The 12,184-nt window shown below is 36.7% G+C and overlaps 1 protein-coding gene across 1 annotated transcript; it reads right to left on the bottom strand.

The window, feature by feature from the left end:
• Nucleotides 1-251: 251 nt before the first annotated feature.
• Nucleotides 252-11,777, bottom strand: LOC123689387 (cubilin-like). Its single transcript, XM_045629161.1, has one exon. The coding sequence runs from the start codon at nucleotides 11,754-11,756 to the stop codon at nucleotides 471-473; it is 11,286 nt and encodes a 3,761-aa protein (XP_045485117.1). The 5' UTR covers nucleotides 11,757-11,777; the 3' UTR covers nucleotides 252-470.
• Between the last annotated feature and the right edge of the window lie 407 nt (nucleotides 11,778-12,184).

Here is a 12,184-nt window from a genome sequence, read left to right as displayed (position 1 = left end):
AACAAAGTAATATAAAACACTTATGTTAACAAAGTTATAACTAAAGTAATTAGTGGACTTTGCAAGAATAATAAACTTCAAATATCTTATAATTCATAAAAATTATCTCTCTCAATTTTTGACATGTCTCTTTGTACGTATAAACTGTCGATTTGTTGTTGTTGACCCATATTTTCCCAAGTGATAAATGAAACACTTCGACAAATAAAAAAGCAATTGATATATTTCATTCATAATTTTAGTTACATGTGATTACAATATATATATTATTTATTTTATGTTATACTATTTGTTGTTACAATACAATATTTAACCTTTGTATATATATTTCTGTAGGAAATTCCATAAACTTAATCGTTACAAATATTTACAACTACTGGTAACATGATCCAAATTACATTTTCGATATTTACTTATTAAACATTATATTTTAAGTACACATACATGGAGTGTACGCTCTACTCGTATACTCATTGTTGCAAATCAAGAATACCTACAAAATCTGCTATCCAGCCAGTCCCACCATTGCTCATTGTAGTGGTATAAACAACTTTAACGTAATTGTCGTCGCTAGTATAGTCAGCCGGCGTTTGATAACAAAATGAAGAAACGAAGTTGCCATTTCTATCAACCAAACTAACGTAATTCTGATCACATAGTACACCTAAATCAAATTCACTAAAGTGCAGTCGGAGCCGAGTGCCAATCGGCGTCTCAAGCTCCCATTCACAAGTCGACCTCTTCCTATAAACCTCTGGATACATAGGACTTGTTATTCTACCCAATTCATTTACGAGTTTCCCGCCACATCCCCGTCCTTTGTCTGTTGTAACATAATTGATATTATAATTTATTTGCTCGGTGCCTTTCATCATAGTATGCAACAGCAAATATCTTCCTGTCGAACTTATTGATTGCATATTAAACGTTGATTCGACCCTACATAAACTTGGTGATGACAATTTATCACCGTCAAGAATTTCAAAATAAGCTGTATCATGGAAATAGCTAGGATATAGTTCATTTATATATATCGATATTGTGTAATTTTCCGGAGCAGTTATTAATGAAGAGCAACTAACTAGATTGTCATTGTGATCTTCATAAAAACTGTTAACTATCTGTCCATAAGGCTCTGTATAATTTACTTTTCCTCCACAGTGTCCAACGTATGCCACCTCCAATTCTACACCTTTGTGAGTTAAAGAAGTCTCAGCAGAAGTTATCAGATTGATATTAATATTGCCGCGTAAATAAAAATCGAATGACTTATTTGATCCACACAAAACAAAGTGTTCGGGAAACATTAAAAGGGAATCATAAAATGATGAATATAAAAAGAAATTGTCGCTATTTTTATTCAATACAAAATTTTTTCCTATGGTGAGATTATGTGTTTGAGGAACACTTGCTATAACAAGCTTGTCGTTTATACAATGATTTCTTGTACCTGGTTCTAAGTCAAGATAATTTACTCGTAAATGTATTGTTTCAAAAAGCCTAGATTCCTTCAAAAAGTATTTACAATGTAATCCCCGCGGCACAGAACCACTTGCAAATCCAGGCGATTGAATTTTTTTAACATTAAAATCTATCGTTATTTCAGTTGGAAAACATCTGGAACGCTGTAAACTCAAACTTATTTCAAAGCCAGAACTTACTATTTCACCATCAGTTGACAATCTGATACTTAGAACATTAGTTGATGATACTATCGCGGGTGGCAAAGTGTGCCCACAAAACTTGTCAATCAAAAGACTATCTGGATTGAGCCCATCCCGTATTTCAACGAAGTCACAGCTGCATTTTCTAATACCTATCGCAGTTTGATTCACATCACCGCATGGTGATACATGAAAAGCTATAAATTCAACTTTAATAACATGATCTTCTGGGGCTTTTACAAACCAATGACAATCTAAGTAGTTTTCGTACACAAATGAATTACCTATCCGTGGGGATTTTAAAGAGTATTGAGTTTGAGTAAATAAACTGATAACACCTCCACATCCAACGGCTTCACCGAAGCTGAAACTAATTTGGGCCTGAAAACCTTTGTAGTTCAAAAAATCATCAGATACAAATTGTAGAACTGCCCTACTACTATTACTCTTTATTACAGTAGAAGAATTAATTTTTCCGCATAACAAAGCTAATCGATGATCATTTTCGATTTGAGATCCATCAAATACAGCTATATAGTCATTGGAACAGGAATAATGTGGTTCTATGTCAATATATGCAAAGTTAACTATGACAACTTTATCTGAAGGGGCCTCAATTGTCCAAGTACAATTAAGTCCGTTAAAGTATTCTTCAGCAGATCCAGTACTAATTTGTGAAGGTTCAGTGATTTTTCCACCACACTTATACAACGAATAGGACAGTTTAAAGCCTTTATCTTGACCAATTCTATCTGTTTTGAAATTTATCATGATTTTCTCATAGTTCTCTAAAATTGGTGGGATATGCTTACCACAAAATATATTTATTAGTAATTCGTATTCACGCTTTCCATTTATGGTAAGATTGTCAAATTTGCATTCTGGGTAGATGCCTTCTAGGGAGAAGTCTTGAAACTTCACGATTAACTTATTATTTGTTGGAGCAAGAATTTCATATGAACAATCTAGTAACGGACCATAACCACTTCCATATCCAGGACTGTAAATAAATTGATCTGTATTCGTAGCTGTGAATATACCGCCACAAATTTCAGTCCACTCTGCTATAAAACCATCAAGATTAATATTAGAATCAGTACGAAATACGACTTTCATCCGAGTTGAAGTTGAATTATATATAGGTGGAATTTCTCTCCCGCACAGTTTAGCTAATTCCTGGTATGATCCATTTACCCAGTCATATATAATAACCGCATCTTTTGTGCAATTCACGGTATCTTCTACAACAAATCGTTGGAAAAATGAAAGTGAAACTCTATAACCTGTAGATGCTTGTATTACCCAAGTACATTCGATATTTTCATCATAATGATTTGGGTAGTGAGGTGAGGAAAATATTCTTTCATACCCATCTAAATAGCCGCCACATTGGCTGCTAGCAACTTTCATAACCAGTCTTAAATTAGTAGATTGTTGAGCTTTAGAATGATACTGAATGTATGTGTGCATAAAAGAGGTAACAATAGATTTTTCGGGTACTTTATTTTTACAATACTCTAAAACAGAGAGAGATTGTGTTAAACCATGATGAACGGATAAAAATTCATCTGAACAATCGCGGTTAAAGATTCCTTCAATACTTGTTTCTATTCTAACTCCAGGAGGAGCGATTACTATCCATCCGCAATCTAAAGTATCCTTGAATGATTTTGGTATATTCAAAATATTTCTGGGTTCTTGTGAGAGATGAACAACTCCTCCACATGGCTGAAGTTTCCATTCAACATTAAACAAAATAGGTTGAAGATTAAGTTGAATAGCCCTTAGTGTCAATGATGTAAACGGGATTCTATAGGAAATATCGGTTTGATTTCCACATACAGTTCGAATGAAGTTCTGGCCTGTATTTTCAATTGGAACATCAATCACAAGCCTCGAATGGGAATAATAACATTTCGAGTCTCGGGAAAAAGTGTTAGTAATTCTTATAAACATAGTATTGTAATCAGAGTAATTGTTAAGTTTGTAGGTATCCGCGAAATTATACGTCCACTTGCAGACGTAAGAGCGCTGTAAATCAGGAGCAGTAATTTTACCACTTGTACCCTGAAGACTAACACCGCATAAAGAAGGTTCATCCGAAGTAAACCTAGCTTTAAATCTTTGTGGATACCTTTGGGAGGAAGACATTTTCATAAGTAGATATACTGCAATAGTATTACCTGAAGATTCATAAATCAAAGGTTTTCCGCTTATATTCTTTCCGCTATATATATCTATAACAGATTCGAATGTAGCGTCATTGTAAATACCTATTCTTTCATTCTCGTTATAATCAATTAATTCTAGTTTGACTCGTCTTGTCGCGTCCGGTACCACTATAAACCACTGGCAATAACGCAATGAAGTACTGCGAGGATAACCGGGTGTTGTCAAATAGCCTTCAGACTGCGTTAATTTCCCACCACATGACGGTCTCGATGAATTAAATGTCATTTTGAAACCTTTATAATCAGATATTTGAGTATATGAACTAGGATCTGCCAGAAAAAATGTTATAGACGCTTCATTAGTACTCGTTTCTGTCACAGTGTTTGATACTGGAGGAGTATCACTACAAAACTCCATTAGAGTTGAAGCGGTTCTGTTCATCGGTAGCGATTCCGTGACTGTTACATTTATTTGACAATCGTGCCTTGTTTCTGGTATATCAAAATCTACCATGTAAAACTTAATTACATTTTTTAAAGGAGATATAATACGCCATTTACATAAAGATCCTGTAGGCATGACAAGCATATGAGGATATCCCGGCGATGTAATTTCTCCGGATTCAGCTATAATAGTACCACCGCACACATCAGCAGAAATATTCGCTTTGAAACCATTTCTTGGCTCAGACAACATCGTGGAATATTTTATGTAGAGGGCATTACTGCTTGTTCTGACTGTACCTGGCTTAGTTCCACAGTATACCCCGATAGTAGGAGCCAACGCTGAGGCGCCATCGTGTACTTCGATTGACTCATCTTTACAATCGTCTCTACCATCAATGTCAAATCTATCAATAAAGTCTATTCTCAATTTTTCTCCAGGTGGTCCTGTAAACACCCATACACATTCTGAATAGGGCATTGGTACTGATGGATAATTAGGAGAAGATATCACTTCCCATTTATGGTCACTATCGATAGACGAAGTAGACCCGCATTCTATGTTTTTCTCTTCAAAACGCAACTTGAAAGTTTCGAATGTCGTTACATCAGAAGAGATGTGGTGATGATTGTTAACATAACTTACGTAAATGGCATTGCCTGACGATATAAGGCTCTCTCTAACTTCATGTGAATATCCACAAAATTTACCCGTCCCTAATATAGGTGACTCGAAGCCCTCACCATTTCGAATCATAACATACTGATTACACTCGTTATCATTTGTTATATTGAAATGCTCAAAATTTATTTTAACTGTGCGGCCAGGTCGAACTTTTATCGTCCAATTGCAACGGATGTTATTTCTAAAATCACGTTCGTCCCATGAGAATTCAATCGTACCAGACTCCTTAGAAATAACTCCACCGCATTTTGATTTTACACTAGCGGAAAATCCCTTCTCAGCATAGGAAGTATCTGTTTGTAATGTTACTTTAAGTAACTGTGATATTTCAAATCCTTGCTTTACATTTTCCAATAAACAAAGATTTTCTTTTACTAATTTCCAATCTTCCTTCAAGTTTCGCGAATATATTGATACATGGTCAGCATAGCAAGCAGAAGTTTCTTCTAATTTAAAATCATTAAAGTTTAATTGCAAATGGCGACCTACAGTTGCTTCAAACACCCATTCACAGAGTAAATTTTCACCGTATTCTTCCGGATAGTTGGGTGAATGGAAACTAACCACTGCCCCTGCGGCTATGACTTTGCTTTCATTATAACCACATCTTCTCAACGTTCCACTTTCTGTTAAATATGATTGAGTTTGCGACCACTTTAAATTAAATACGCTATCAATTCCTGGTTCAGTTACAACAAATCGAATATATACGAGGGAACTTCTAGCATTCAATATTTTCTCCTCATTTCTTATTATGCCACAAACCGTATCCAGTATTGGTGCTTCTTCGTCATAACCATCGTAAATAATTAGTTTACTATCACAAATTTCCCCTCGCTTTGGAATTACTAATTCATCTATATTTAAAGTAATACTACTGGTCAGTTTACCAATGATGCGCCATGAAAATTCTCCTTCTCTGTTGTAGGTGTGAGGATAAAGCGGAGACGATATTTCTCCTTGGGTTTTCTCAGTTATCTCATTTTGGTGCAGAATTCCAAAATGAGCTAAGAATCCTGTACCGGAATTTTGATAACCACTATGAAATTTTATGTAAATTACTGACCCAGTCGTCGTATTCACCGGTACAGTTTCACCACAATAAGCTCCCAACAACCGACCGCCACCATTATTTTCTCGTATTTCTAAGTAATCTTCATTGCAGCGATCAGAGTAAACAATATTGAAAGCTTCAAACGTTATATACATACTGTTTCCGGGAGATGCTCGTAATGTCCATTCACAATCGGTTCCGAGAGGATAAGAGAGCGGATAATTTGGCGAAGCGAATGAACCTTCTTCAGATGATATTGTGCCTCCACAGGCGCTTGATAATGTCGAATAGTGCGCTGTAAAAGAACCGCTCAAAGTGTCACCATATGTTCCATGCATAATTGTTAGTGCGCTGCCGTGACTGACAATTGTACTGGGTGCCTTATAACCACAATATTCCCCAATGACTGGAGAATTAATGTCGTTACCGTCAAAAATTTTAAAAAATGACGAAGGGCATTCTCTGTTAGAAACTAATTCAATACTACGCGGTATTGACATGTGTTCAACGGTAAGTTTTATTTTTTCTCCTAAATCGTGTGATAAGATGACCCAAGTACAATTATGGAGGTTTTGGCTAACAAATGGATCATTGGTTATAACTCCGTCGTATTTTGCTTCTATAACAGCGCCACAGGTGGCAGAAAAGTTCGCTTTAAAACCTTTCGCCGAGCCAAATGTGTCCGTAGTAAATTGTAGTACCATATAAGATGTGTTGGAAATTATTTGAGACACGTTTGATTTGGGGCATATAAGGTGAGTATAATTTGTATTAGCAATATACGAATTTTCATATATCTTAATGGAGTCACCACAACTTTCATCGTCGTCGTCGATCGAGTAAAGATCAAGATCCAGAAAATTCAATTCTATTCTATGATTATCCGGTACGGTTATGTACCATAAGCAATCCATATTATCATTGTAGTTTCTCGGATAGTTTTCGGACGTTATAACACCGGTGCGAGACGTTATGCGGCCTCCGCACCCAGACGTATCTGAATCATAATAAGCTGAAAAGTAGACGTCTCGTAACGAAGACTTTTTCACAAACTTTACAAACATATAGTTACTGCTTGATTGGATCGTGTGAGACCCCCGGTGACATATTTTACTTATCAAATGGGATGAACTGCTTTGTCCATTATAAAATTCGATGGAATCGACTGTACAGTTCTTAGTCTCCTCGACAAATACATTGTTTAATATAACAGTCACCCGGCTACCTGGTTGCGTTTCTATCACCCATTCACATTCGAGACCGTTGTTAGAATATTTTATATTCTTAGGTAGTTCAATATCACCACGCTGTTTTTTCAGATATGCGCCACATCCAACTTTTACCCATTCCAGCCTAAATCCATCAGCAGCGTTGAAATAGCCACTGACAAAACTAATTTGCATAGAATTACTTTTCGTTGAAATTGGAACTGGCAGAGAGGTACCGCAGTGCTTGACCGAAAAATTTGCTTCGGTTAACTCCTTAAATTGTAAATATGATTCGCATTGTGGACCTCCTTGGGGAAAGAAGGGAGAAAAATTAAAAGAACGATTACGTACGCCCCAAGGCGTCTGATATCTGGACCAAGGATGAATTCCTCTTGGTTGGGGTCTATATTGAAAAGAAAATATGTTAAAATGGGTGAAGGTTATATTTATTCTATTGCCTAATCCAACTGTGATGTTCCAAAGACAATTCAAATTAAGAGGATAATTGTTAGGATATCCAGGACTTTCTATAACGCCGTAGCTTCCGCTTATATTTGTATTACAAATTGTTTCATAATTAAGCAAAAATCCTTTACCATTCAAAAATATATCTGATCTGAACTTTATGAATGCATAGTTACTTTTAGTTTCAATATTGGTCTGATTATTATTATTATCACAAAACCTCCCTAAACTAGGGGCATAGACATCGCGTCCGTCATATATTTCTAGATAGTCGTCTCTACAGTTCAATGTATGTTCTAAGTCCAAGTCTGCAAATATAATTCGTATACGCGACCCGCTACTAGTAACAATTTTATAGAAACATTCCGCATCGTCGTTATAATTTTGCGGATAATTAGGCGAGGATATCGATCCGGCGACGCTTGTTAATGTACCGCCACAGCCCCTTAGTGCTCCATCCCATTCTATACTAAATCCTTTGCCCGATAAATAGAAATCGGAATGGAAGTGAATGTAAAGATTGTGAGCTGTGGAGACGATGCGTTTCGTTTTAAAAGACCCACATAATTTGGCAAGCAAAGGTGCGCTATCAGATGAGCCGTCTCTAATCAACAAATAATCACCTAAATCACATTTTTCTCTAATAGGCATTTCTAAATCGAAATCTTTAATCTTCAACGCAATTTGTTGGCCTTCAGGCACAGAAATTGTCCAAGTACAATCTTTGTTGGGTTCATATGTGTCCGGCCACCCCGGTGAATATATATAACCGCTCGTCTTAATATAAACGCCGCCACAGTGTGATTTTTCATCTAAAAAGGTATATGAAAGAGAAAATCCGAGACCATTGACGCTGTTATCCGATTGAAACTTTATCATCAGTTTGTTTGATGTGGTAGTTAAAGCTGGTGGGAGAGATTTACCGCAATATTTACCTAAACTTGTCCCATTGATATAATCATCATCAATTTCAATCAGTTCTAGAAAGTCATTTTCACAAGTGAACTGTGCCTCAGTATCGAATCTATTCCATGTCAATTTAATGTGCATTGCTTCGGGCGCAATCAAAAGCCACGTACACGACTGATCTTGGTTATAATACACCTTATCGGAACCCGGATAGTTTATAAGTCCCGTTGTTTCGCTATAAATACCTCCGCACTCTATATCTAAAGTCGTGTAATTCGCAAAAAATCCTGTCCCCGATATACTCATGTCAGAATGGAACCCGATAAACAAATAATTAAAAGAAGACGTTTGTATGGGTGGGACGTGATCTGAACCACCACAATATTTACCAAGTAGTGATGAATTAGATGATGGCCCATCACGGACCTCTACATAGTCATATTGACAATTATAATATCGATTATCTTCAATATCGAAATCTTGAAATGACAGCTGTATAACTTTTCCTGGAGATGTACCTATGACATATTCACAGACTGTATTTTTGGGATATTTGAAAGGATAGCCCGGTGATTTTATAATTCCACTATCACCCATTATTGTTTTATGGCAAATAGATTCGTATGCAACTGTAAACCCACCTGAAGATATGCTTTGGTCTGATTTAAATCTGATAAATAAATTATTGGAAGACGACGTGTACGTCTTTGGAATCGAATTGCCACAAAACTTGCCTACCTGTTTAGAATCCTCATTGGGTCCGTCATAAATTACGATATAATCAAATCTACATCTAAACGACCTCTCTAAATTGAAAGACCGAAATGTGAGCCGTACTTTTGTTTCGGGGCTAGTTTGTATTTTGTAATCGCATATAAGATTATTAAGATATTTATTATTGTAACTTGGGGAAGTTATTTCACCTTTGTCAGCAGTATAAAAGCCACCGCAACCAGGCACACCTTCCACTGGGGCATACGTGATTTGAAAGCCTTTTCCGGACCCATAGGCATCAGAATGAAAATGAATAAGAATTTCGGGACTCGACGATTGCACTGGTGCCGGTTGAGAGGAATTACAGTATCTATTCAGCAATGGATCGCTTTCGTGTAATCCATCGTATATTGCTAGATAATCAAAACTACAATTTGGGTGTGTTTCCAAATCCAACTGGAAGAAATGTAATTGTATTCTCTTACCTAAATTTGTACTTAAGCGCCAATAGCAATCACGATTAGGGGGATATGGACCAGGTGAACCTGGTGAATTAACCCGGCCATGCTGAGTAGCATCGATAACACCTCCACAAATGGGACTTATACTGTTCCAATGTAAAGAAAAACCCTCTCCCGATATTGTTTGATCGGAACGAAACCAAAAGTATAAATTATTGTGACTAGATATAATGTTTCCTCCTTTTGGCAAATCAGTACCACAAAACCTACCTACTAGCTGGCTGGCAGAACTTCTTCCGTCATGAATTTGAACAAAATCATAATAACATTCGGCATGATGTTCTAAATGGAATTTACTAAAGGTCACATTAATAACTTTATCTGGGGATGTGTGTATTACCCATGCGCACCGTACATTGGGTCTATATGTTGTGTTAGTTGGAGGATAAATTATACTACCTTCTTCCGCGTCGAGCACACCACCACATGTTTCTACTCGAAGTTGACACAATTCGCCCGTAAACATAGCTGTACATTCACATCGAAATCGCTGTGCTGATCGTCCATCGCTTCTACACGTTCCGCCATTTAAACAGGGGTTGTTTGAACATATACTAGCTTGAATTTCACAGTGAACACCGCCATATCCTTCATCACATATACAGGTGTATCCGAAACGGTGTTGATGACACACGCCGTATGCCCCACAAGGGTAGTTTTCGCATCCTGTACCGTTACTTAGTTTATTTGAAGCTACAAAGCATCCGTTACTACCAATTCCATCTCCTGACATGCCCCGTGGGCAAACACATTGCACTATTTGTCCTCCATAGCCAGGGGTTTCAATACATTGAGCGGAAGGATGGCAGCCACCACTGTTAATGCTACACGAACCTCTCCATGTGCAGGTAACTCCGTCACCTTCAAATCCTGGTGGACAGGGCCCACAGAGTCGAGAACCTATCGTGTTGTGACAAGATACTCTCGGACTCAAACTGCATCCACCATTCGGCAAAGTGAGACATTCATCGACATCATGACAAACGTAACCATCTCCTTCATAGCCGACAGGACAAGAGCCACAAACAAATGAACCAGGTAGGTTAATACAATCGACGGGTGGGTTTACGGAACACCGAGGACCTTGAGATGATAAACATTCATTGACGTCAGTGAGACATGCGATACTTGTGTCATTTGTTGTCCATCCCTGATTACAGAGGCACTTAATTCCAACACCGGTGGTAACTTGTAAACAGGTGCCATGCCCGCAAATTTCAAAGTCATTGCCAGTACAATTTCTCTCTTTTCTGGTACAGTGTAGGCCAAACCATCCGGGCTTACAGATACACTCGTAGGAACCAGGCCTGTTAATACATGTAGCACCATTTTGGCATCCTAAATCTGTGCCAGCATAATTTCTACATTCATTGACATCTTCATCACAATTAACTCCTTTCCAATTGGGCGGGCATAAGCAATAATATCCATTGACAAGGTTTAAACACGTCCCGCCATTCTCACAGGGATGTGACTGACATTCATCCTTTCCTTTCCTATTAATTAAACTCTGAATATTGCGTATCCTGCTTCTTAATGTATTAATTTGTCGTGTGAGGTATGTGACATTTAAAGAAATAGTTAAAGGCAATGTTGTACTAAAGCTTTCCAAGCGTTCAATTCTTCCAATAATGTCATTGAGATCTCCAATTTTATTACCTCGGTCACTATCGCTGTCATCGAGGGTTGGCTTCCAAATTTCTTCTTTCTTGGTAATATTAATGTCCATTAAATTAATGTTTCCGACAAAAATACTAGATTTTGGTCCATTTGGTTTTATATATATATTTTTATTGTAGGAAGATTCAATTATTAAATCACCATCGGATGTTTTAATTTTAGGTCGATTTTTATAAATGTCACTCTTTGAACGCACAATACAAATAATTAATAATAGTAACTTTAATAAAAAGTATGTCATTGTCCATGAATGCGGGCAATCCTTATGAACAATAAAAGAACACTGTTATTTGATTACTAGTTAAAATTATAATTTGAAAAGGGGGCGTTGTGATACGCCCACGCATGGAAAATCTAACAAGGGCCATATGGTTTAAACATTTTAGATTGCATTTAAAAACAACAACTGTGACTAACTTTGATAGAACTGATAATATTTTATATGTAGATAAGTTACTATTGAGTACAAATTTACAGCAGTTGAAGAAATTAACAGGCTTTACTTACCATGTATAAAATATTAGGTCCTTACATATGAAATTTGCGTTTTGTATGGGAGGAACAAGAAGTCGATTTTTTATATATAATATATTTAATTAATCAAAGTATAAACCATTGTTTTCTATGCTCTTTTGCCATCTCATAGGTAGTTCATTGATCCCTTTACTA

Source organism: Pieris rapae, chromosome 8 (assembly GCF_905147795.1).
Source record: "Pieris rapae chromosome 8, ilPieRapa1.1, whole genome shotgun sequence".
Taxonomy (NCBI): Eukaryota; Metazoa; Arthropoda; class Insecta; order Lepidoptera; family Pieridae; genus Pieris; species Pieris rapae.
This window is presented reverse-complemented; position numbering and strand designations above follow the sequence as displayed.

Coding starts and splice junctions, on each gene's coding strand:
- LOC123689387 (XM_045629161.1), bottom strand. CDS start 11,756: ATGACATACTTTTTATTAAAGTTACTATTATTAATTATTTGTATTGTG.